Below are 25,389 nucleotides of genomic sequence, written 5' to 3'. Positions count from 1 at the left end.
TTCAATTACTGCTCATCCCCGATTACCACAAAACACCCCACCCCTTTCACAGCGCCTTCACCCTTTTCCCCTCTAATTTTCTTAATTATTTCCTCCAAATTCAGATTCATTTCTACCGATTTTCACTTCATCGCTCTATCTCTTTGATTTCTTTCTTTTCTCCCCCTTCTCGCCTCAGCTCGATCGATTCCCTCGTTTTGCCCTTCCCTTCCCATTTCATTTCTCTTTTTTTTTTTTCCAGAAAAAAAAATAAAAAAGAAATTTGTTATATTTGTTTATGTGCCTGATTTTGAAGATTCTTTCCTGAGTGGAGGAGGAGGATGGGATTACAATCTTCCGGTAAATTCCTCGAATTTGCTGGAGGAGTAAACCATACCATCCCTGTTTCTGACTTTCAATTCAACTGAATCTTTAATCTGTTATTCATCAATCAATATAATTGAGGTAGGATTGAGTTATGGACGAGGTCTCTGCTGCTGCCGCTGCTAGGGAAGCTGAATCCCCGCAACTCAGCGAGAGTTCAACATCTTCCTCTTCCTCATCATCCAGGATAATCTCATGGCGCCCTAGGCCGTTTGCCTTCCGACCTTATTCCCCAACTCTCCCCACCAATACCAAGCCCCAACATCTTCGGGTGGTCGTCAAGAGACCGGTATCGTTTTTCATCCCTCATTGCATAGCTACAATCACTTAATCTACGATTTCAGCTTCCCCAAGTGCCTAATTTTTGAATTGGCTGTGATCTGTCAAAGAATGTGGTTGTTGGTTTGGTTTGGTTTGGTTGCTATGGTTCTTGCTACATTTCCTATTTCACTATTGATCATGTATGCCGATTGCCGAGCATTTCATCCTGTTTGGCAGTGAAGCAGTTGATTATAATAGATCACATAAATTTATAGGTTGCATATAACGTTAGGCAGTAGATGACCTTGAAAGTAATTAGGAAGAGACCAATGTTGGAGAATACATTAATGATGCTTCATATATTAACAGGTTACCTTTAGAGGTTGGTATTAGATGTTGTTGGCATGATATTATGTATCTGCTTTGAACAAAACTATATACATTTTGACCATATAGATTCTGGACCATCTATGTATCATCAAATTATCAATGCAGAAATAAACTTGTATCAACCAACTAAACTTGTTGAAATTAAGTTGTCACTGAATCAGTATAAATTTAAATGAGTAAGTTTGTGAGTTGTGATGGCTGTGGTTGTACCAACACAAGAAATCAGGATATATTAGTCCTTTATTCATAAATCAATTCCAAAGTATAATCGCATGCCATGCTATCTGAAGAATATAAAAGTAGTGGTCTTGACTTGGGCGTGGTTTGTGGATAGAGCATCACTTCATTTTGTTGAGATAGGTTGAGTAAGAATGAATTTCTGAAGCCTTAATAGTGAAATCCCTATGTAAAATTGTCATTGGCTTGTTGACCTGAAGAAAGGAAAGATTGTTTTTGGATAAGACAGAAAGTTTAAGAAACTGCCTCAATATTGTTGTCACTGGGAAGGAGGTCAAAAGATCAAGATATTCTGGTTATATATATGGACTGTGCATATTACAATGGCTGGTCATGATTCAGTTTTATTGTTGGATGATATTATGTCCTCTATCAAGGAACTTATCTCCTTTCTGGCTTTGCTTTTGTTTTTCCTGACAAACTATTATTCATTGACATGCTGCTTATCTGTCATTTTTTGCTAGGACTCCGTTTGCTTTGTGTAACCTTTGTTGAACTTGTAGGTTAATTTTAGAATTTTCTTCTTTTTTTTTTGGTTGCAGTTGGTTGCCCGCTTGACTAAGGATATTGTTGAGATATATCAATTATGCAACCCTCAGTTTTGTTATTCAGAAGAATTGAATCTAAAGAGGTTCTTGACGTCACCATCTGTTGGACTTTTGAATGATGGTTGCGATAATGAAAACTCAGACCTGATCCTGACCGTAAATTATTCCCTCGTTAACTCAAACTTAAATCAAAGGTATGCCTATCTCGATGTCCGGGGAATTTGCTCAAGGATTTGAAGGAATGTGTACCTTTTTTGGTAGCATTAAGCATTACGTCCTACTTTCATATTTAAATAATTAATGTTAAAACTCAAGATGATACATTTTGAACATATAGTGGCAATTGCGTTATGCGAACACTTAGCAGAATACGTGTCTTATTGTAATTTTTAACAGGTGGAAGAATTTAGTTAATAAAACAGGGGATTTTTATGAGTAGTGCACTGACCCTTGTAATTTCTGGTCTATATCAAGATTCCATTGGTGTTGGACTGATACCATAGGGTTTCTAATTGTTACAATTAATTTATCTTGGTATGCCACTGGATTCCCATTTTAATATATTTCGCATTGATCAACATAATTGTTTGAATAAAATATCTTCCTGTCCGGCATTTTAAATAAGTATCAACCTAATGTTCATGGAACGAGGAAATGGATAAATAAATCAATGAATGGTTCTCAATGATATAAGTTCTTTTGTAAGAAAAATGTTACTCCCTCCGTCCCAAGATATTAGACCTCTTTCTTTTGGGCACGAGAATTTAGGAGATGTTGTTTTATGGTGTAAGTGGAGTTGGTAATAAAGTAAATTTTTACCATAAATAGAAATGGCTCAAGTATGTCGGGACACCCCAAAATGGTATATGGGTCTAATATCTTGGGACAGAGAGAGTACCATCTAGTATCCGGTCAGTAATGAAGAAAAAGTAAAAGAAAAACTGGATCGATCATCTTGGTTTTGGCATTCTGCCTGTATGAATTGCTGAGAAAAGTATTCTTTTACTGAAGTTTCTGTATCACATGGTTACATATTATAAAAAATTATTCGACATCTGCCTTTTTTCTCCTGCTCTTGTTCTCCCCTGCTAGGCTCTCTGCTTCTCACTTGTATGTAACATCAGATGATGATTTGCCATCTACTTTTTGTATGCAGGTACGTTGTGAAGGATGTTCTTGGCCAAGGCACCTTTGGGCAGGTTGCTAAATGTTGGGTCGCAGAAATGAACAGTTTTGTTGCTGTCAAGATCATAAAAAATTTACCTGCTTTTTACCAGCAGGCACTTGTTGAAGTTTCTATCCTAACAACAGTAAGCCTGCTCTGGACTTGGTTTTGTCATTTTTTTTATTCGCCTAGAACTCTTTGTGGTAGGTTTTCAGCCTTTTGTTTCTTTACGCAGTTAAATAAGAAGTTTGATCCTGAGGATAAGCACCACATTGTCCGGATTTATGATTATTTTGTGTACCAGAATCACCTGTGCATCGTCTTTGAGCTGCTTGATGTTAATCTGTGAGTTATTGGTCCACAAATATTCCATTTAGAGATAAACCTTTTTTGCTTGACCACACCTGGGAACTTAGCTGCATTGCCTTGAGAATCTTGTATCAGGTATGAGCTTATCAAGTTGAATCATTTTAGAGGGTTGTCGTTGAGCATTGTGCAGCTATTCTCGAAACAGGTGACGGTTTTTCCTTTCTCCAAGCTGGTGTGGGTTTTAAGAAAGTTTATTCATGGAATGGACTGTTTAATTCATGGAATAAGATTGATTTCTTATTATTCTAGATATTGCGGGGTTTGGCTCTCATGAAAGATGCTGGCATAATTCATTGTGATCTAAAGCCAGAGAATATTCTGCTATCTACAAGGTGAGCTGCTCGGTGATTTTGAACCCCACAAAGGTATGCATCTTATTTATCTTATATATTTAAAGTATTTACACATAAAATTACAGCGTGAAGCCAGCAGAAATCAAAATCATAGACTTTGGATCAGCTTGTAGAGAAGATCGTACTGTTTACTCTTATATACAGGTAAGCTTTCTCAATTTTGGAATTTATAAATTTGTTGATGCCAATTTGAGCTTAGTTTGTTAAGCTAGTAACCTTTTTTTTTGCAGAGTCGGTACTATAGATCACCAGAAGTTCTTCTTGGATACCAGTATCCTTGAAAATGATATAAACCCTGGCCCCTGACCCCACAAAAAAATTGCTTGGGATACCCTGGACCTTGCCATAATGGAGAAGCTAGTCTTAATCATAGTACTTCTAATTGAGTAAAGGAAAACAAGTTGTCCCTCCGTCCCGCCATAAGCGAGACGCTTCTTTTCGGCACATGATTTAAGAAATTGATATTTAAAGTGTTAAGTGGAGAGAGAAAAAAGTAGGTGAGAGAATAAAGTATACTCCCTCCGTCGACGAAAAATAGTCCCATTTTGCCATTTTTGGGTGTCCACGAAAAATAGTCTCATTTCAAAAATGGAACTTTCTCTAATACTTTATTCACTTTTTCTCCTCTCTCTTTTACCGTTTCTCTTTCCCCCTACTTTATCTATTTTTTATCCCTTCTCTCTTACTTTACTAATTTCTCATTAAAGCCCGTGCCATCCACAAATGGGACTATTTTTTGTGGATGGGAGGGAGTATGTATTATTTTTGCTGAAAGGGAAAATGACTCACTTGGACACCCTAACAAGGAAAGTGACTCGCTTATGGTGGGATAGATGGAGTATTTAATAGTCACTCGGATTTTGAGGAACTAAATTCTTGGGCTACATTTATTTTCATCTTCCTCCGCTCTTTTATGATAGTTTATACTCACTTACAGATTCTTTATGATGCAAAAAGATGCTTTTGTGTAGACCTTAACCTTGCATAGGTACACTACAGCTATTGACATGTGGTCATTTGGGTGCATCGTTGCCGAGTTATTTCTTGGGCTACCATTGTTTCCAGGTGTTTCAGAGTTTGATCTTCTGCGGAGAATGATTAAAATTCTTGGGTATGACACATCCTCTTTCTCTTTTTCAAATTTAATTAACTGATGCTCTTAAGCAATCTTTTGACTAGTGGAAAGCGAAGGTTGATGTTAATGTTACTGGAGATTTTTATCTTAGGCCTTACGGCTTTGTTTCAGTTATTATCTTTGCTTGGGCATATTTCATTTTATGAAATGAATGTCCGTGTACTCTTCAGTTATTTGATACAACTACCAATACGTCCTCCCTTAAGGTTTGGGTTCTGCTATTTATTCCACTCGCTTACTCTAAATCACTTCCACTGTTTTTTATGCTTGCTATTGTAGAATTAAATGGCCCTGAAGGCCTGGCTGTTGATCTTTGAGGTCTATTGTCTTACAAAATAAATTAATGATATCCAATCCTAATCTTGGGACAAAGATAGATTTAGATAGGAAACTGGGCACGTCTTGAAAAACATAATGAGAATCTGGTTGTGATTTGTGAATGATGTTAATTAAAATTTTGTACTTACTGAAACTGTTCTAATTTGGATAGCTTTATAAGTTTATATACTCATAAGTGTAAGCATAGATTGGGAAAAGAAATTTGTCTAGTTGAGAAAAAGAAGGTTGACATGGTATCCAATAGATAGTTATACACAGCTTAGATGCTGCAAAACACACTCCTGAAAATGGCTGTTGGTTCTGTTTTCCACCCCAATGCGATCATAATCACACACTACCTCATGGCATTTCCAGTCACTGCCATCCACTGCCATTTTCTAAACCTACAAATTTAGTTAACTAAACTCTGCTCTCCAGCCTTTTCAGATTCAACTTTCTGAGATATAATATGTTATATGCCATGCGAGTAAAGGTGGTGCATAAATGCTCCAGGATTTTCTACCACGAGTTCTTCTTTTCCTTGTTCTTCCTCGTTCCCATTTCAGAAATCTTTATATCTCATTTGCTTCAAATTTGGTTCATGACTGAATTTTAACTCCATTATGAAGATGCTACCCTCAATCTCAAATTCAATGCTAAAATCTCCAAGTTTAGATATTTAGGCATATTTTCTTTACTTTATCTCTTGAAATACATTATCAAGTTGAACATAAATCAAAGCTCCAATTTACCGTGCATTAATTAGTTCTGAAACAGACCACCACAACATCTACAACAATAAAAACATCACATCTGGTGAACTATGCTTTGTATAAAGTTTACTTTGCTCAGGGTGTTAGCTATCGTGCAAGTTGACTTACTCTGCTAAATTGGCAGGGGTCAACCTCCTGATTATATTCTCAGGAAGGCAAAAAACACTAGCAAGTTTTTTAAGTTCATTGGGAGCATCAACCATGATGACAGAGACCAGAGTCAAAGAAGCAATTACAGCATGTATCAGGTCTTGACCGAAGAAGAATATGCAGCTGTAAGTGCCTTTTAAACTTGTCAGTTACAGCTTGGTGATTTTTATTGTTAGGGTTTTGTGTGTTTTCAAATAGGGAAAAATTTCCATTTAAATCATAACTTTTGGTTGACTTATGGTTAATCCCGCAACTTTCAAAATCAGCCAATTAAATAATAACTTTTGTACATTTCTCAGTTGTCCCATACAATAAAGAATTTCATGAAATTTGTTGTGACTTTTGTACTTTTCGTCATTGTATCTTCACCGCTTACATAATAATAATCTAGAAATCGACCACCATAGAACAATGCTAAATTTATCCGGAAGTTAACCAAATATATGATTTAACTGTATGAGACAATTGAGAAATGTACAAAAGTTATGATTTAATAGACTGATTTTGAAAGTTATGGGTTTGATCAGAAGTCAATCAAACGTTGTGATTTAAATTAAATGGCAATTTTCCCTTTCAAATATGTACTGGCCCCTATGCCATATTTATCTGTATTTGTGTGCACAATAATATCTATGCATATACAAGTAATCAAGTATAATACTATTTATTTATGGGTGTGCAGCTCTCTATATTAATTTTGAAGTCTGCTTCTTAGCTTCCTATTATATCAATTTTCATTTGTACTCCCTCCGTCCCACTCAAGATGTCCATATTTCCTTTTTAGTTTGTCCCACTCAAGATGTCCACTTTCTATATTTGGAAATAAATCCCTCTCTCCTCTCTCATTAAATTATTCAATTACATTTTTCTCTCTACTTACTCCACCTAACAACAACTCCTAAAATCTCGTGCCACTCAAGAATGTGGACATCTTGAGTGGGACGGAGGGAGTACATAGAATTCAGATTGTTGTTTGAGATTTTGTATTATATCACTATTCTTAGTTTCTCATGTCGATCCACAAGGCCACAACTAGGTAAGGGTACATTGCTCACTCAAGCCATAGTAACGAGTTGTCAGTTTCTCTCTTGATGCATTTCCATGAAAATAATGATGCTTATGATATTACTAGCATCGTACTTATGGTGGGTCCTGGTGTAATATTGACTAGTTTTCCTGATTTCCAGCCCTTGAATTATCATTTATGCTTTCACTAATTCTTTATGCTAGTTAATAGTTATTTTAATGCTTCTTTGATTCAGAGGGAATCGAAAAAACCTTCAATAGGAAAGGAGTACTTCAACCATATGAACCTTGAAGCTATTGTCACGAAGTACCCTTACAGGAAGAATTTGCCAGAGGAAGAAATTCTTAAAGGTTATCATGATACTCTTTCAAGAAGCTACAGGGAGCATATTGACTGTCTTATTTTTGATACGTTATTTATTTGGATACATTATTGACTTCTACTTTTACAGAAAGTCAAATACGATTGGCACTTATTGATTTCTTGAAGGGGCTCGTCGAATTTGATCCGGATAAAAGGTGGTCGCCTTTGCAGGTATTGAACAACTTTGGCATCTCAATAAATATGGATCTATAAATTGATTTTCTTTGTCTAAACGGATTTGATTATTAATGTGTTTTAGGCTTCCAAGCACCCTTTTGTTACTGGGGAACCTTTTACATGCCCTTACAAACCTGCTCCAGAGACCTCGCACATGGTGAGTAAGTATGGCTGAATTGCCTTCTATAATAATGTGTCGACATGTTCATGTTCTTTCTTTTACCTTTTGGAAAATAAGAATTCTACCATTTTTATTTGTGTGAGTTAAGGGTAGCCCGTGAATGAAAATATTTTTGTATTGATTGCGAGCCTGTGAAGGCTGTGACAGCAATTGGTGAAGATCTTGCTTGATATAGTCATTCCTCTATGTTAGCAGTGTCCTGATTCATTCATTGATCTGTATCTGACCTTGTCTACACGACCCTTCCTGGTTTCATCAATTTTTGTAAATTTCCTTTTTCAGCCTGTTACTCAAAATGCTAAGGTGGACCATCATCCTGCTGGGGGTCATTGGTTTGCCGCTGGTCTGTCCCCTAACGTAAGCAATTTTCATCCAATATATTCTACAGTCCCTTTTTGTTTATCTGGATGCAAAAATTGACTTTGCAGGCCTTCTTATGTAGATATCAGGAAGGAATAGAGCTATGATGCCCAACAGCCAACATTACCAATTTGTGCCATATGTGCATCCAGGTAGTTATGGTAGTTTGGGAAGCCATGGGAGCTACAATGATGGCCTGGGGCTTGGAAGCAGTTATGGAAGTTTTGGTGACAACAACAATTTCCATGCATTTTATTCTCCGGCTGGTCCGTCTGGAATGAATCTCTACGCACATAGTGGTAACTCACTTCTTGGGAATAGTCCTGATACTAGGCGCATGATGCAACTACCGCACGGGAGTGGAATTGGTTTTAGCCCTGGAAATTTCGCACCTATGTCCCTTGGTTCTAGCCCTTCGCAGTTTACTCCTCCTAGCTCTTATGGTCAGATTTCAGCAGGTTCGCCCAGACATTACGGTCCTCCTTCTCCTAGAGGTAGTTGTCATGGATCTCCTCTAGGAAAGATGGCATCTGGAAGCCATTACAACAGAAGGAAGAACTGGTCCTATCATGGAAATTTACATTCCCAAGAGACTGCATCATCTTCTAACTGTCAAGGAAATATCACCGATATGAACACTTGTCAGCCTGAGGGGAACTCTCCTGTATATGTAGGCTCTCAATCTCATCGACAGCCCAACTTTAATGCATCAACATGGAGACCTCAACAAGGAGGGAGGAGTGTAGCATCTAGTTACTCCTCTTCACACATGCAAACTGTTCAAGGGAGTGCAGCTGAAAAGCATGAGGCTAGTAACTCACTGCCTGATCCTGGAGACTGGGATCCGAATTATAGGTATGCATATAACTGCAGTAATGTATTTTGACATAAGAAACTTTAGTTGTTTGATGGTTGAGCTCTATTAATATAGATGTTCTGATTATCTATGTGCTTGTATTTCACTCCCTCCCTCCCAACTTAAGAGTCCTAATTAGTTAGGGCACGAGTTTTAAGAAATATAAAGAAAAGTGGGTTGAATAAGCTAGTGGAATATGGGTCCCACTTATATATATTACTTTTATAATAAAATGTGAGTGGAATAAATTGGTGGAATTGGGGCCTACTTATCATTTATGGTAAAAGTGAAATAGGACTCTTTAAGTTGGGATGGACGGAAATGGCAAAATTGGACTCTTAAGTTGGGACGGAGGGAGTATGAAATTATCAAATGGATCTTCTTGTAATATGTTCATTGTTTTATAGTATTTCACTATTTTGTTTTTTTCAGTGAAGAACTTCTTTTACAAGAGGATAGTTCAGATGTGAATAGCATGACAAATCAATTTATCAAGGGGATGGACTTGGGCCAACCTTCAATGTCCATTGAACCATTGATTGGAGCTGGAAATTCAAGTCACATCTCCATTGCTGCTCTTTCTATGCAAAGGTATGCTTTATATTCACAGAATATATAAAGGGGACAGTCTTGAAATTTGTTTGATCCATTTTACTGCTTTTCTAAGATCATATTCTCCAATTTAGCCCAGGCTTTCGTTACTGCCAGATGTACACCTGTTTCATCACTTGTTAAAAAATAAAATTGCAAATCATCTTTAATTTTTAACTAAAGATAATTTACAATTTTATCCATTGACATGGCCTAGGTGGACAAATATCTTCCACTACGATCAAGAATTTCAGAAGTATGAATTATGCTTGTAAAACTCTATAATTGAAATTTGAAACTACAAAACCCTTGATTTGATATCACTTGAAAAGCAAAGACGAATGGAACTGTTTAAAGATGATTGTGCTTTTGAAGCTTTCTTGTGCCTTATGGTTGTCAATTGAGGCTCAGTTTAGTTTTTCTGTTGTTGGATAACAATTTAGGCATGACGGGCCTATTCAGTCTTTTTCTCTTGGCGAAGCAGGGAGTAATCCTGCAATCCATGGTTATGCCAATCAATCATATTTAACGCCTCATTTGGCGCTAAATTCTCCCAGCCGTTTGGGGCAACAGCCAGCTCAGCGACACAACATAGGGAGATCAGCTCAATTTCATGAAGGTGAGTACCCCAATGATCTGGTTTCAGTTTGAACATCTTGTCACCATTCCAGTACCTTTTAACACGAACTTGGTATATCTACTTGCAGGAGGACATAGAGGGAACTACTCAGTCTCCAGCACACCTCCGGCTTTTCAAGGACGAAAAGATTACAGAAGGAATGCGTGATGCATAATGTGAAATGTTTTAATGGGAGAAGTCCTCCATCATTATTTATACTAGTATTGAATTTCCTGGACTTGTGATTTTTTTCTTTTCCCTTTCTATTTTTTTTTTCTGAGTTTGTTGAGAAAAAAATTACTATCGACATACATGTGTCTCTGGTTTCAAAAGCTTAAAGAAAGAAGTTGATTTGAGGGTTGATATTGCTTAGTTGATGGAGCATAATACATTAGACAGGAGATGGTGATTTACAAAAAATAGTGTTATTATTGACAAGTGAATGTTTTTATTGTCACTGCTTTTTTTTTTAAAAATAGGGTGGATTGAAATTTGTATAAAAAGAGTGATGAATGCAAACACCATTCAAATCATCTCTAAAAATCTAAACCACCCGTAGCATTATTATATTTACACCCAAAATAAGCATCAATCGCACAAGCATAAGTAGTTAGGTTTTTCAATCCTCAGCAATTTTATTAGCTCGATCCAGACGATTCATCACTATGCATAGCATAAGCCATGTTGGTGTGAAATTGCCTCACAACCTTGTCTTTCTTTGTGAGGACATAATTTTTGCCCAATTTTAAGTGTAAAGAATCAATTTTTTTTATTAAATTTTTTTTGTGGTGTATAATCCTTTCTATATAAATTTGTTGAGTTTTGCTACAAAATCAATGGTAATCTAGTGGTAATGTGTTTGGTGAAACCTAAAGGTTGGATTAAAAATCCAACTTCTTCATTTTTCATTTTCGATCTTTATTATACTTCCTCTGTCCTCAAAGAATATGCACTTTGGGGACAGCACAGATTTTAATGTAAAATTGGAAAGTAAAAAGATGTAGAGAGAAAAAGTAAGTAAATTATTTTTAGGGGAGAATGGATCCCACTTCATTAGAGATAAGAGAGTTTTCAAAATTAGAAAGTGTATATTCTTGTTGGACGGACTATGACTAAAAAGAAAAGAGTGTATGAAGTATTTTTTTTTTCATTTTATTGTATTCACTTGTGTTTTACTTTTTTTTCTAATATCATATTTATATTTTTATTATCATCTGAATTTCATTATTATAAAATTTTAATTTTAATATTAATTTATAATTTAGTTAACTTTAACTCACTGCAAATATTTTATTTTTTATTCATTTCTTATTTCAATTTAATCTCAAAAGAATTTAATAAGATTTCACAATAAATATTGAAATAAGAAATGAATTAAAAAAATGGAACCTATAAATATTAAGTAAAAGAACAATATAAAAGTGATAGAATAATGAGTTGTAATCGTTATTTCTAAAGCATATTTCCTCCGATCTCCATTAATTTTTGTCCTGTTTTTGACCGTGTGAGTTTTAAGAAGTTGTTTGGTTTTATTAAGAAAATTGGAAGGAAAAAATTTAGTGGAATATAAATTATAAGCTACATTAATAGAAAATATCCTAAAATAAATGCCTTTTTTGTTGAAGAAAATAAATGCCTTCCATTATCTCTCTTCTCTTCTCCTCTCCTCTCCAGCTAGCAAACCTCTCTCTAAAAATATCCTAAAATAGGAAAATTAGAACTCCCCAATATCCAGCTTCATTCTTCCATGAAACGAAATTATGAATCTTTCTCCATCTAATCATGGACTCCACTTCTCACAAGGTTACTTCTAGCTTCTTTTCTCTATCCATTTCCACCTCTCAATTTCATTTACTTGCTTCCTATTTCAGGATTACTACAAGATCTTACAAGTAGATTATGATGCAACTGACGAAAATATCCGATTGAATTACCGCAAGCTCGCTTTGGTACAACTTAATTCATCTTCTTTTCTCTCTATTTCCTCTTCTAATTTACCTTGTTCGTTCGCAGAAATGGCATCCTGACAAACACAAGGGTGATGTTGCTGCCACCGCTATATTTCAAGAAATTAATGAAGCTTATTCTGGTAATTGTGTTTACTAATCAATCTCATTTTGGAATTATTGGGATTTCATCTCCAATTTTCAATCATAAAATCATGTTCTACTCCCTCCGTCCATGATTAATTGAGTCCATTTGAAGAAATATAGTGTAAAGCAGGTTGAAAAAGTTAGTAGAATGGGGTCCACTACCAAAAGTTGGAATGAAAAATAAGGGTGTCCGTTAATTATGGACGGACGAAAAAGGAAATTGGTATCAACTAATCGTGGACGGATGGAACGGATGGAGTACTACTCTACATCTAAGATCACCATTTAAGCATAGTTTGTGGGCAGTGTAAACAATTAGTTGTCTTCTCTCTGCAAAATGGAATGGAATTGAATCAACTTTCCATCAGCTGACCTAAAAATCTAGTGCCTTTAACATTATAAGGATATGTTGATTGGTAGAGCCCTCTTGTTTTCTGGGGTATGATGTTGTTAAGTCTCATTCCCATGTATATTCCTTGCAGTGTTAAGTGATCCGGATAAGAGACTCGAGTATGATTTGAATGGAAACTATGAGATTGATAAGTACACCCTACGGGTTAGTATTTTGTGGCGTGTCATCTTTTGAGGCGTTGTCTGATCCAAGTTATGTTAACAGTTTGTTATCATTGTCAAACTTTGATGCTTCTTCGCTAATAGTTTGATCGGCCTCTCCCTTTCTAGGAGTATTTATCGAGATTCAAAGGAATGATACTCACCTGTAATGGTCTTGGCATCAGCCAAACATCAAAATGGTAAGCATGATTATCTCTTTTGATGCTCAACTTGCTTCGTTTTCTTCTCAAGTACGTTATGAAATTGCATGCCTGCATTTAGGGCCTTGGCATGGCGTGCTGCCAGAGTGTAGAATGAGAGAAATTAATATGAAAGGGGAATGAAAATAATATCATGTTTAAGTACAATAAAAACATTATATGAAAAAGGGATTTGCTTTCTTGCTTGAATTCAAGACATCAACTACTACATCTCACCATATGTGACTATTGAAGACAGCTTTATCCATACACACTTTTGTGTGTTTGCTGTGACTTTATATTGATGGTCTTGTTTATTTATAGTATTTGTTAGTGTTGCATGTGCTTCATCCCCTACATAGTTCCTTTGTTCTCGTAGTTGAGAAAAACTAGAGTCAAGAGAGTAATTGTAATTATAATGGAATAGCAGACTCATAAATGAGTAGAAAGTAATGCACAATCTATGATTTATGCTATTTTACAGTCCTGCCTTATTCTTGCAGCTTGGCCTTTCTTGTTGATAAAAACTCTAACTGTTTGTGTTTTATTTTTTGTTTCCTCGTGCAGGTCACAGACACTTGTGGAACTTAATGATTTAAAAGAAAATTGAGGTTTGGAGAGAGTCATTTTATTTCTTCACCATTCTCCATCTCAATATTCTTGTCTGTTAACATTAAGAGATGAGACAAATATTTGTATCATATTGTTAAGAAAAGCAATGCAGAAAAGTTGATGAAAACGCCATTCCGGCTAGTTATGCTGGCCTATTCTTGTTGTATTTCTTCATATGCTGTGTCTGTTGTTGAAGAACAGGTGTGCGCTGCCGGTCTAAGCAAACTAACAATAGGTTGAAGTACTATCTGAGCAAAAATAACTAAACGGCTATCTAGTGGTTATGTGCTATGTAACATCCATTTACTGCATTTGAATTGAAATTGAAATCTTCTAATAACACAGTATTTCTTCTTTCTAGTAAAGGTTAATGAACTCAGATCTGATTCGATTATTGATTGATGGAGTTACTATGCAATTTTTGTTATTGTGCTAGTCGAATCAATTTGTTACTGTCACATATCAAGAAGCCAAAATCAACTCTCAATGAAGAAATTAATAGACTGCTACATATCTGATGCTAGTTGATAAACTACTACATATCTCTCATAGCAGAAGAATAATGCAATGTCATAACTAATTACTAGTTCCAAGATATACAGTGGTTATAAACAGCTTAAAATGTTCAATGGATCAACAAATTGCCATGGGATAGATTTTTCCTTCACTAAATGCAAAAGATCACAAGCTGGAAATTTGATCAGAACCTACATCAGACCACCTAGCTGAGCTCTTGCTCTTGCAATGGAATGCGAATGACTCAGCCAACTTAGCAGCATCTTCTATCCCTAGCCGAGTTCCTTGCTGTCCAACAACTACAGATGCAACCTTCGAAGCTAACGTACCAATACTTCTCAAATCAGATACACCACGTGACAAACCATATAATATGCCAGATGCATAGGCATCTCCCGCCCCACAAGTGTCCAGTGCTACGCAAGGGTTTGGAGGTATGAAAACAGATTCTCCCTTCACACCAACATAAGAGCCTCTAGGACCGTCTGTCACGGAAACAAACGGGACAAAATGGCTCAGGTACCTAGTTGCTGAGATGGGGCTTTCTTTTGAGGAAAAATGACAAAAAGCCCTGGCTTCATCGCTGTTGGCAAAGATTATGTCTGCATAATTTGCCATGATGTCCCTAACACATAAGTATAAACTAAAAGTTATATCTCAGGCTGACAGATTGATTATATTACAGACAAACCTCAGATCAAATGAAGAGGATAAAAGAGTTAGGTAGGTCGCAAAATATTTACCAGAAGTCATCATAATGTCTTTCAATGCAGGTGACATCTGACGCTGTAATGGCGACAAGAGCACCACATTTGCGGGCCTCCTCACATGCCATAGAAATTGTTTTGATTGTGTCAGGAAATTCAAATAAGTATCCTTCCACAACTAATATACTTGTTTTGGACATCAAGCTAGCCAAGCATGAATCATAATTTACTCTTGACGACGTGCCCTGATATCATTGACAGAACAATTTTTAGAGAAAATCATGAAGCTATCTTATATAAAATTGAAGAACTGAAAAGAAAATTTGGGATAATGGATTAAGCAACTACAGTAATATAGATGTTTCTGAGGTGAAAATGTCAAAATGAAGAAAACTTATTTACAGTTGATATTGATCAGCAAAATGAAATAAGTTCGACCGCATCATGATTGAAAAGGAGAGATCTATTTTTTTGAGACAGTGTATAGATTAACTTCAAATATTATGGATATAGCTCATTGCTGGATCATTTAACAGCAACTAGTTTCAAGGTGTCATGTTAATTTATTTAACTTTCACAAATCAATATTCATCGATTCAACCAATGTTGTGCTAGCTTTAAACAAGACAAACAAATGGGTTCACTGTCTTACACTGCATAAAAACGCTTAACTTGACCAATAATAGTCATCTAGAAACTTTGTTTTGTTCATAACGAGCACATTTTTCCTTTCAAGAGGTTTATCTCAACATTCCTTGGTTCACGCTAGAGTTGCTCAACCTTTCTGACAATGTATAATAACAATTAATCTAATAAAATATCTTCCATAACACATTTCATGATTTAGTTTTTTCATGGTCGGCAGTAACTGGAAGAGCCTGCCTCACTGTACTCATTATTAGCATAGTTTTGATTTTTGAATAATAAACCTTGGCAGTGCTTGACTTCATATTCCCTACTGTGCTGAATATCGCATAATCACAGGCATCTTAAACTTTACACTAACTATCTGAAATGCTACTGACCTGGTAAGCAAGCATTGTCCGCTGAGCATCTGGAGTTGTGAGAACAATAACTGTACCGGTAGTTCCATCCTTCACTGGTGCTGAAAGGAAATTTACATTTGCTCGCCGGAGTTTTGATCTATATTAACATTCACAAAAGTATGGTTAAGAATGAGACTCAAACAATCTAGCTGTGGACACATGTGTGACAGACAATATCAAAAGCGCACCAACTGCTTAATTGACCTGAATTCATTGTAAACAAAGATGTGAAAAGAGTCTTGAAGTAGAAGTAATGGATGGTAGGAGGTGGAAAATGTACGATTATGGAAAACATAAAAGACTACAAATCCTACCGGTAGAATCCACCTAAGGGATCACTTCCAACACTGCCTGCCATGGCAACATTTAGCGAAGGTCCTCCAATAGGTTGAGCACCAAGCCTTGCCAAAGCAACCAAGGTGTTGGAGAGAGAGCCACCAGCAGCAGCTTTATAGGTGCATCCATCCATAGCCCGTAAAACTCTACCTCTTTCTTCATGATTCACCACTTTCCTTGTGCCCTTTCCTAATCCGAGCCTATTAAGAAATTCGTCATCGACCATTCCCGAAAAGTCCACCTAGACAATGAAAATGAACTCCTTAAACTTTGTTCTCGTTAACTTCCTCACAGGTAAGGATCAGGTCTCATATATTAGCTTCGTAAGCAGTTTCCTATGTCGATATTAGGGTCAGGATTCTCATTTAATTCCTAATTTGCGATTTCCATTTCAATTATTGTAGGCATAATTCCAAAATAATAAATCTGAGAAATTAGGGAAATTGCAGCAAAAAACAGTGAAATTTGACAAATCCATAAATAATTAGGGCAAAGAGTACCATAGCTTGGCCGAGGCCAAGGACGTGCCATGTGTCAGGCAAATTGTGGGGGGATTCATCATCGTCGTCGGAATCGGAAAGTCCTAGGTCTCCAGCTTCAGAGGCGCAACGGCAGTGGCTGCCAGTCGACATAGAAGAAGGAGAGGAGGAGGAGGAAAAGTAAGAGTTGGAAAGGAAGGTAAACGAGGCATGAGATTGAGAAGGAATGGATGTCCGGTTAAAAAGGGGGAATGAATTGAGAGCGGGAGAAGGAGAAGAAAATTCGGATAGGGAGAAGAAAGTTCTGAATGAGAGAGGAGGGAGAGAGAGTGCCATGAGGAGAGGGCGAAGACCGCGGCGGAGATGGTGGCTGCAGCTGCAGGCGATCAAGCCTGCTCTCGATACTCGCAATCTCCACCGCTCAACTGCGCGCCCCTAACCATTTATCCATTGGATAAACCATATACTAAAATCAAATTAATAGTAGCAATTTGTATAGGATTTAATTATTTATTGGGATAAAATTATTTGTCAGATAATATAATGCCGGCTAGCCAATTCGCGTCGCTAGCCGAACCATTGCAGTCGGCCAGCGGCGAATCGGCGAGAAAATTGGCGTGGGCTAGCCGATTCAGGGGCGCTGGCCGATGTGCTTGACCGCCGCCATTGTGGCGTGCCGATCGGCCGCGCCTATTTTCATTTTTTTTTTATAATTTTTTTTGAAAACCTATATATACGCGATTTTAGTTTCATTTTCATTTGCACCACTTGTTTTAACGAGTTTTCTCTCTCTAACTTTCTTTACAAGAGCAACATCGAGCGATGGACAACAACAACGAGTCCAGTCCGGCGACGAGCGGCTTTCATACTCCCACGGTACCGTGGGATACGGATGGGGCTAGATGGGCGGGCAGATGGACCCGGGGTTTAACGTCCCTTGGGGGCGGTTGATGGGGATGATGGGCCCGGAGCGGCGGGGAGGATGCGGGGGGAACCAGGGGGGTATGCCGTGGGGGATGCCGGGCGGGGAGCAGGCGAGCGGCGGGCAGTCAGCGCCGGGGTGGAGAGGTATGCCCCAGATGCAACAGTAGATGATGTGGATGATGTGGCAGGGAGGGATGCAGCACGGTATGCATCCCGAGATGCAGAGGCCACCGGTGGGGACACGGTCTATCGTCCATCTCTTGATTTTTTGACGGCTTCGTCTCACACGTTGGCCTTAGTGGAGACGCAGGTTCACTGGCGATGACCTTCTATCATTGCATGATATGAGGATCGATCTCGGGGATCCGGACACTCCCGTTCTAGCGGGTCGGGCCGCGCCGAAGAAGAAGAAAGCGAAGGGAAAGGGCAAGGTGGTCGGCGAGTCCTCGCAGCCCGGTGTTGACGACACCCCCACACGGAGGAAGTGGACGGAGGATGAGTACGCCGGCGTGACCAAGGGTGGTTGTCGGTTTGCGACGATCCGGTTGGTTGTTCGCAACCGGCGGGTCGTCCCATGTGGGCGAAGATTAGAGCGGCCTACGGGAGGAAGCTGCCCGCATGGGAAGGACTACAGCGGGGAGGAGTGCCGAAAGGGGTGAGAACGGATTAGGGCCGCGGTCGGCCGATTTTCGGGGTTGTATGCGCCAACGCCCTCCGCCAGGTGACTAGTGGGCGAGAATGAGGAGGACGCCCGGAGGATAGCGGAGAGTCGGTTCCCCTTGGCGGGGAAGTATAAGGAGTTCCTCTTGCGGGAATGCTATGTGTTGGCTTTGAAGGACTCAGAAGTTCCGGACGGGGTGCGATCTTCAGGTGGCCGAAGAAGCGGGGCCCGAACTATTCCGGCGACTACGGCGGCGACAGCGGCGGATCCCACGACCTCCCCCCGGATGCTTTGAGGAGTTTCCGTCCCCTCCATCCGTTGCTCGTCGCCCTCGCCCGGTTGGCCAAAAGCGGGCACAACGGGCAGCGAGAGGAGGATCCCCCGTATCGCCCCAGGAGGTCGTCTCGGCCCCCCCACCCCCACGCGCGTACACGTTATTCTCGCGTGCAAAGACGGAGGAACGTATGTTCGCGGTCTTCCAAGAGTGGAAGGCCGCAACCGACCCAACGGAGAAGAGGTTCCTCTACCGATGCTCGAGAACACGCGGGTGGATTTGGATGCCTCGAGGGCACTGGTGGGGGGTTCAGACGCGGGCTCAGATACCCCGAGCGGCGGCGGCGAGGACGAGGAGTAGAGAGTGGCGGGGCTCATGTGTGGAAGCCCTTTTTCTTTTGAAAAAAATCATGTATTTTTTTTTATTTATGTACTTTTTTTTAATGAAATTAATGAATTTTCCCGTATATGTCTCGTAAATTTAATTCCGTAATTTAATCGTAAATTTTATTCCGTAAAATGTAGTTGTTTTTTAATTATTTTTATTGCGGCTGACCTATGGCTGACCTATGCTAATGTGACAGGTGGATTTTTAGTGCTGATGACGTGACAGAGAGAGAGTGGCTGGCCCATGGCCGGCCTATTCTTATTGTGGATGCTCTTATGGAAATGGACCACTTGCAGTAAAACAAACTTTATTTATCACACTGCATTGCATCGATAGCTCCGGTGAGGATCACCACAACTTTACCTACAACATCTTCTATTCCACTCCTCACAAACATAAAATATGATAGTGAGGTTTGTGAGTGTGGAGTAGGAGATTTTGTAGGTAAAGTTGTAGGTAATCCTCACCGCGATAGCTCATGAAATCTGCATAAAATATCATTGGCTTCTCAAAGATCTATAGTTATAAGGGTGACGATCTTACTTCTAAATTGCCACTATTCTTGTTGATTGGGGTTTGAACCTGAATAGACAATTCTGTTGCACCTTGGATAATGTTGCCACATGATTATGCAATTAGGGAGATGACAACAAGGTTTGTAGAGAGGAACATGCTTCTTGCCAATGGGAAATATCTGATGAGATTAAAACGATTTCTAAACTTCAAGCTTATTCTTCGACACCGGTGGTCTGTCGTAGTTATGTATCATGCTCAACTTCAACTGTTTACATGCTTTTTCAGTACTACCTCATTTCACACATTCGCAGATTGAAGAATTGACTCAAGGAAAAAAAAAATCAAATAGTGGAAATGAATGCATTTACATTTTCCCAACATAATACTATTAAGTTAATGAAAGAATTACTACAACAAAAGGAGGTTAGCCGAAGCTCTGATGAGACGCGCTATCCGACTTCTGGTCTGCATCAGCCGTGGCCTGAACTTGAGCAGCATACTGCAAGTTCCACAGCACATCTTCAAACGAGGGGCGCCCTGATGACTCACCCGATATACATTTGTTCGTGATGGATATCACTATGGACAACGACTCCTGTGAGCTCGTGGTTAGCACGATTGGATCCACTATCTTTCGCCTACCATCTTGGCTGCTGAATGATGTCTGCCATTCGTGGTCAGAGACAATCAAACCCCTAAACCGATAAATTCATTACAAGAAACCAACATACAGATATAGCATCATACCATCTCATTTAGTAGAAATGCTTCTCCTTTTCCACTTGTTACAGGACCTACCAACGACTCAAGTAATATGAACCCGAAATTGTGAACATCGTCCTGCAACCTATCGACATGCTCTCCCTTTCCCTGCAAAAAAATAAAAATAAAAAACTGTAAATAGCTGTTTACAAGTATGACTTCAAGAGTGAAGGGAAGAGCCTACATCAGATTTTTCAGTTTCATCTGCAATGATGGACATTCCATAATCACTAAGCTTTGCAATCCCATGCTCGTCCATAAGTATATTGTTCGTCTTTAGACGATTGCTCAGAGAAGGCGGAATCACCCCTGTATGCAGAAAATGGACTGCCTTGGCTGCACCAATAAGAACAGCCAATCTTTCCGGCCACTTCATGACCTTCTCTGGAGAGTTCTCTGTACACCAACACAACCAAATTCCATCGTTTGTAAAGTTAATAACTTTCGTCTTCTATTAAAGATAGGTGATCCGTATAGTACCTGAAAGATGGGATCTGAAGTTTCCATCAGGAACGAATTCTTGCACAAGGTACAACCTACGTACACTTGAGTCGTCTTGCATACCATCATCGATGCAATGGCCAAGAAGGGCAACCAAGTGAGGGTGACGAAGCTTTGAAAGCAAATCAAGCCGCAGCTTGAGGTTTTGAATCGAGCATTTTCTGTATAGAGTTAAAGATCGTATAACAACAAAGCTTCCATTTTCTAACTTTCCCTTGTAAACCTGTACAGGTGAAACTAGCAAAGTAAGAAAGATAGTAGAATTTCAAATAGTAGGAACTTAGAATGTTAATGCAGCATATGCAAAATCACATCAAAGAGTCGAGAACGAAAACTTGAATCTTGAATAAAACTTACCTACTTACCTAAATGAAACTTGAAACTTTGTCATTTTCACAAGCAGTACTTAAAAAAATGCTCAAGTTAAATTCACTTAAAGAAAGGGGCAAGACATAGACTGCAATGTAGGTCCCAAGCTACCTTTCCGAAAGATCCCTCGCCCAAGAAAGTCGACTGATCAAAGTTTTTTGTAGCTTCTTCAAGTTCTGCTACAGTAAACACCCTATAGGATGGAGAACTTTGATTCCCAACTTTTGATGCTTCAGACATTATCCCTGATGGAAGGAAACATAAAAGGTTCAAGATTCAATCAAAAGATAGTAGATGACATTGTAAGTGAATCATAATGTAGGAAAGGGAGCGTACTGGCACTTGTTATGAGATCTGGGGAAATTCCAGATGGTGGTTCGTCTTGCTTAACCTTAGGTGCAATATGCTGAACTACTGAATGCTGTGTTTGGTGCCTTTTACAGAAAAACATAAGACCAACTAGCAAGAGGATTATCACTACAACGACGATTCCCCCAATCACACCGGCCAGAATCACTATTTCCCTCGTTCTAGATCGACCTTTGCCCTCAACATCTTTGCAGTATGCTGCAGAATGTTGATCTCTGGCATCAGCAGAGAAGCAATTCCCACTAATTTTGACAATTCTGTTATCTGCTGCAGTGTCCAAACAATTCGGAAGATGACCTACCATTTTATTATCAGAAAGATCAATCAAACTAAGTCCCTCTCCACACTTAAGATGCTCAGGAAGTAATCCACTAAGAACATTGGATGAAAGATTCAAGTAGCTAATATTCGGCAGAGAGAAAAGCAGGGGAGGAGGGGTTCCACTAAGATGATTATTCGACAAATCAAGATGCTGAAGTTGATCCAACTTAACAAATTGTTCAGGTATACCACCAGAAAACGAGTTCTTACTTAGAAACACATTAGCAAGCCCTTTTGGCAGAGGGGGCAGTTCGGAATCTAATCCGTTCTCTCTCAAATCGAGCAGCTGCAAACTCGAGAGGCTGCTCAGATCAGGTAACTTCCCAGTGAGCAAGTTGTGAGACATAACTAATTCAATCAATGTTGCAATTCTTGACACTGCAGAAGGAATCTCACCATTCAATCTGTTGTTCTTTAAGCTTAACACAGTGAGATTCGACCACGAATCCAACCACTCAGGTACACTGCCATTGAAATAGTTCTCATCAAAGCTCAAAGTCCTTAGCTTTACCATTCTAGACATTTGAGAAGGAATGGGACCAAACAAGAAATTTGAACTCATGTCTAAAGCTTCAAGCAGATATAATCTATGGATTTTATCAGGCAATGGACCCCATACGCCTAAAGACACTAAAGTAACAACCCTTAAGTTGGACAACCTCGTCAAAGTTGTGATGAAAGAATCCATAGAGAAACTCTGGGACAGTGTTAGATTTGGAATTGCAAATCCATTGAATTCACTACTGACCTTTGCAGGCTTGTCTCCCATGATTCGAAGCTCGGTCACAGAATCATTCTCACATTTGATGGTGAGCTGTGGTGGAGAAGACAAATTGCAGAAATCAGCATTGTTATTTTCCCAAGTGCTCAGAGGCAGAGGGTACTCCAAATGCTTCCTAAGCTGAAGAAGAACCTGAGTTTCGTAGCTGTTCAGCTGATGAGTGCTACAAGCAAACAGCAGCCATGAAAGAAACACCAAAACTGAGTAATTTGAAGGCCCCATTTGCTCAAAAGCCCTAAAGATTGCAGCTTTTGTTAGCATTCCATCAGCTACCTCTATCTCTCCAACACTTCAACACTCAAATTTATAAATTTGCAAAAGCCCTAAAGATTGCAGCTTTTGGTTAGGGGTTCCATTTCTCACCAACATCCAACTCTCAAATTCAGAAAACTGCAAAAGAGCACTCAGAAAAAGCCTAATAAACAGCTGATGATTTCATGGAACAGGGCTAGAGATAAGATATTGGGAAACCATTAAAGAGGAGATGAAAGAAAGTGAATAGTGTTGGATTCTGTAGAAGTAAAATTAGACAAGAAACATGGGGTAGACAGCATGAACAATCAAGAGAAATTCGATAAATTACCTATTGGAAAGAATTTTATTAAGAGAAAGAATTTAACATAAATGGGAAAGACTTGGAACAAATGAAACTAATAATGAGAGGCGGTTGGAAGGGAAGAATCAGCATTTACTCCTACCACCAGCATAGATGCATTTATTCATGGAAGAACACAAGTTGAGAGTAGCAAAAGTGGGAACTTCCCTTTGTCGTCTTTCGATGTAGCATTAATGGATGAGGTGAGATGGATTCAAGCAGTCAGACTGAGAGTGAGAGTATAACTTTCACATCTATACAAAAACCAGTCCACTGTTAAAATTGAAAACCTTAACTTTCACATGACAATTAGACAAAGGCACAAAATAAGGTGTAATTCTGATGTGGAAAATATATTTAAACTTCCTGCCATTTCTTATAAACACCTGACCTGACTACTGATTCTAGTAAAATTAATTGGATATATTTTGAATTTTACAATGGTGGTAATTCTAATAAGTTATGTGAAATTTGAAATGAAACCTGGTTTAGAAAAGGGGTCTACACAGAAAGCAACAAATCCAAGTCACTGATTCCTTTTAAAATAGGGCTTTAGAGCTTTAAATAACAAATTAAATAGTTTAGCATGATGATTAGTCAGTCAAATTGCACAAAAACACATGTTAATCACTCTGTCATCAGTGCCTAACCCCACGTTTCCATTTCCGTTACTAATTGATCCCATTCCAAAAGGGGGCAACTTGGATATTACTCCCACGTCCACCATTTAAAGAGTTATTTTGATCTGGTACGAATTTTAATAAATTGTTTGATTTTGTGAAAAAAAATAAAGAGAGAAAGTGAGTGGGATGTGGAACTCATTTAGTTTTATGTTGAATTGTGAATATAAAAAGTAGGTAAAATGTGGGATCCACATACAAAAAGTGAAAAAATATAAATAGTTCCATAATAATCATAATACTATTGTGTAGACCTTTTTGCAATAGTGTGGGTTCAAATCTCACTGCTGTCATGTAGTTGCTTCCATTTCTCAGGCATAAGTGTGAGACCTTGGGAGATAGGCTTCTGACAGACAGTGGGTTAAGGCTTCCCCGTTAACGGGCTATTGCGTATCCTGATTGAACACCCTCACATGATATAGGGCCGGAGTGTGGGGGCCACCAAGACGACGAATAGCCTTTTTTGCTGCAATAATACTACTATAATAGTGAATACTATGATTATTATACATGACCTCGTTTTACATTATAGATACACCCTTGTGACCAAATCTTCATGGTGCGAATTTGATATAGTACTACGGTACAATTTTCTTGTGAATAAATTGTATTGTACCTAACTACCTATCTTACAAGAGAGTAAGATTGCAAGCAAATGACACTTTTCATAATAATAATTGACATTTTAATCATGGTAATTGACACTTTAAAGACTTTGCACGATGCGAATGTATGCCCATTGATATTGTTTTTGCCAGCAAAGCTTAAAGCATAGAATTTTGTTCTTTTTCTCTCTGTCTCTCTTTCCAAAAGTTGACAATAAGTGAAACATATGTATGTGTGCAGTCAATGATGTGAGATATCCTCAATCAAATAATGATAAAAGAAAAAGATGATGATGCCATAATTACAGATTACTATGCTAACGGTCAGTTAAAAACTTATAATGAGGGAATGTTGCAACCATAACCACTTTTCAGAAAATTGTGAAACAGATACCTACTAACAAGAAAAGACAAATCCATGGGACCAATTTTAAAGACAATAAAAAAAAAAGATAAAGCTAAAAGTTAAAAGCCAAAGCACCAAATTCATATCATTGTCGTCTACTAACATAGTGGTGGTACAAGGTTGGAACCGCCACAGATCTTCAAGTACGTCGGAGTATAGAAAGGCGATCAAGAATATCATCCACTAACTTGCAAAGCTAAGTTACAAATTAGAGAAGTAGAAGAATCATAGTGTAGTATCTCATTTCACAAGTTGTGTGTGTGTGAGTACAACATTTATAAATTACTATTCCCTTCGTCCCAACTGAGTTGAGTCTTATTCCTTGATGCTCTAACTAAATTGAGTCATTTCTTTTTTTTTTTTTAATTAAAAAACAAAACATCCAAAATCACACTGACTTTATTTTCTCATTTACTTTCTTCTCTCTATCTCTCCTACTTCCAAAATTTTAACTCATCTTA

The 25,389-nt window shown here is 38.4% G+C and overlaps 4 protein-coding genes across 6 annotated transcripts; 2 read left to right on the top strand and 2 right to left on the bottom strand.

Moving 5' to 3' along the window:
- Positions 1-19: 19 nt before the first annotated feature.
- LOC125200647 (dual specificity protein kinase YAK1 homolog) lies at positions 20-10,608 on the top strand. Of its 2 annotated transcripts, none has more exons than XR_007172744.1 (18): positions 20-652; positions 1,794-1,993; positions 2,956-3,109; positions 3,200-3,309; positions 3,409-3,478; positions 3,583-3,665; positions 3,752-3,830; positions 3,917-3,957; positions 4,675-4,797; positions 6,037-6,187; positions 7,325-7,439; positions 7,541-7,623; positions 7,712-7,786; positions 8,093-8,167; positions 8,253-9,025; positions 9,459-9,617; positions 10,102-10,236; positions 10,325-10,338. XR_007172744.1 is itself a non-coding variant. In XM_048098342.1 (18 exons), the coding sequence occupies exons 1-18, from the start codon at positions 458-460 to the stop codon at positions 10,402-10,404; spliced, it is 2,742 nt and encodes a 913-aa protein (XP_047954299.1). In that variant the 5' UTR covers positions 24-457; the 3' UTR covers positions 10,405-10,608. The 2 variants fall into 2 exon arrangements, 1 of the variants encoding a protein (XP_047954299.1); XM_048098342.1 differs by having other exon boundaries at positions 24-652; positions 10,061-10,236; positions 10,325-10,608.
- A 1,257-nt stretch (positions 10,609-11,865) lies between these two features.
- On the top strand, positions 11,866-13,834 carry LOC125222699 (dnAJ-like protein slr0093). The gene is made up of 6 exons (XM_048125460.1): positions 11,866-12,039; positions 12,108-12,185; positions 12,250-12,325; positions 12,812-12,885; positions 13,011-13,081; positions 13,649-13,834. Exons 1-6 carry the CDS (start codon positions 12,019-12,021, stop codon positions 13,689-13,691), a joined length of 363 nt encoding a protein of 120 aa, XP_047981417.1. The 5' UTR covers positions 11,866-12,018; the 3' UTR covers positions 13,692-13,834.
- Positions 13,835-14,180: 346 nt separating this feature from the next.
- Positions 14,181-17,225, bottom strand: LOC125222691 (uncharacterized sugar kinase slr0537-like). The gene is made up of 5 exons (XM_048125450.1): positions 16,799-17,225; positions 16,277-16,539; positions 15,942-16,059; positions 14,953-15,161; positions 14,181-14,834 (listed from the first exon to the last, which is right to left on the bottom strand). The coding sequence occupies exons 1-5, from the start codon at positions 17,111-17,113 to the stop codon at positions 14,375-14,377; spliced, it is 1,365 nt and encodes a 454-aa protein (XP_047981407.1). The 5' UTR covers positions 17,114-17,225; the 3' UTR covers positions 14,181-14,374.
- A 2,639-nt stretch (positions 17,226-19,864) lies between these two features.
- On the bottom strand, positions 19,865-23,445 carry LOC125202464 (probable inactive leucine-rich repeat receptor-like protein kinase At3g03770). 2 transcript variants are annotated; one of them, XM_048100860.1, is made up of 7 exons: positions 22,072-23,444; positions 21,508-21,837; positions 21,283-21,416; positions 20,782-21,025; positions 20,486-20,697; positions 20,287-20,409; positions 19,865-20,203 (listed from the first exon to the last, which is right to left on the bottom strand). In XM_048100860.1, the coding sequence occupies exons 1-7, from the start codon at positions 22,901-22,903 to the stop codon at positions 19,964-19,966; spliced, it is 2,115 nt and encodes a 704-aa protein (XP_047956817.1). In that variant the 5' UTR covers positions 22,904-23,444; the 3' UTR covers positions 19,865-19,963. The 2 variants fall into 2 exon arrangements, with proteins under 2 accessions (XP_047956817.1, XP_047956816.1); XM_048100859.1 differs by having other exon boundaries at positions 21,508-23,445.
- Positions 23,446-25,389: the final 1,944 nt, after the last annotated feature.

This window comes from Salvia hispanica, chromosome 1 (assembly GCF_023119035.1).
Source record: "Salvia hispanica cultivar TCC Black 2014 chromosome 1, UniMelb_Shisp_WGS_1.0, whole genome shotgun sequence".
NCBI lineage: Eukaryota > Viridiplantae > Streptophyta > Magnoliopsida > Lamiales > Lamiaceae > Salvia > Salvia hispanica.
Note: the sequence above shows the minus strand (reverse complement) of the source record. Positions and strands in the feature narration are given on the sequence as shown.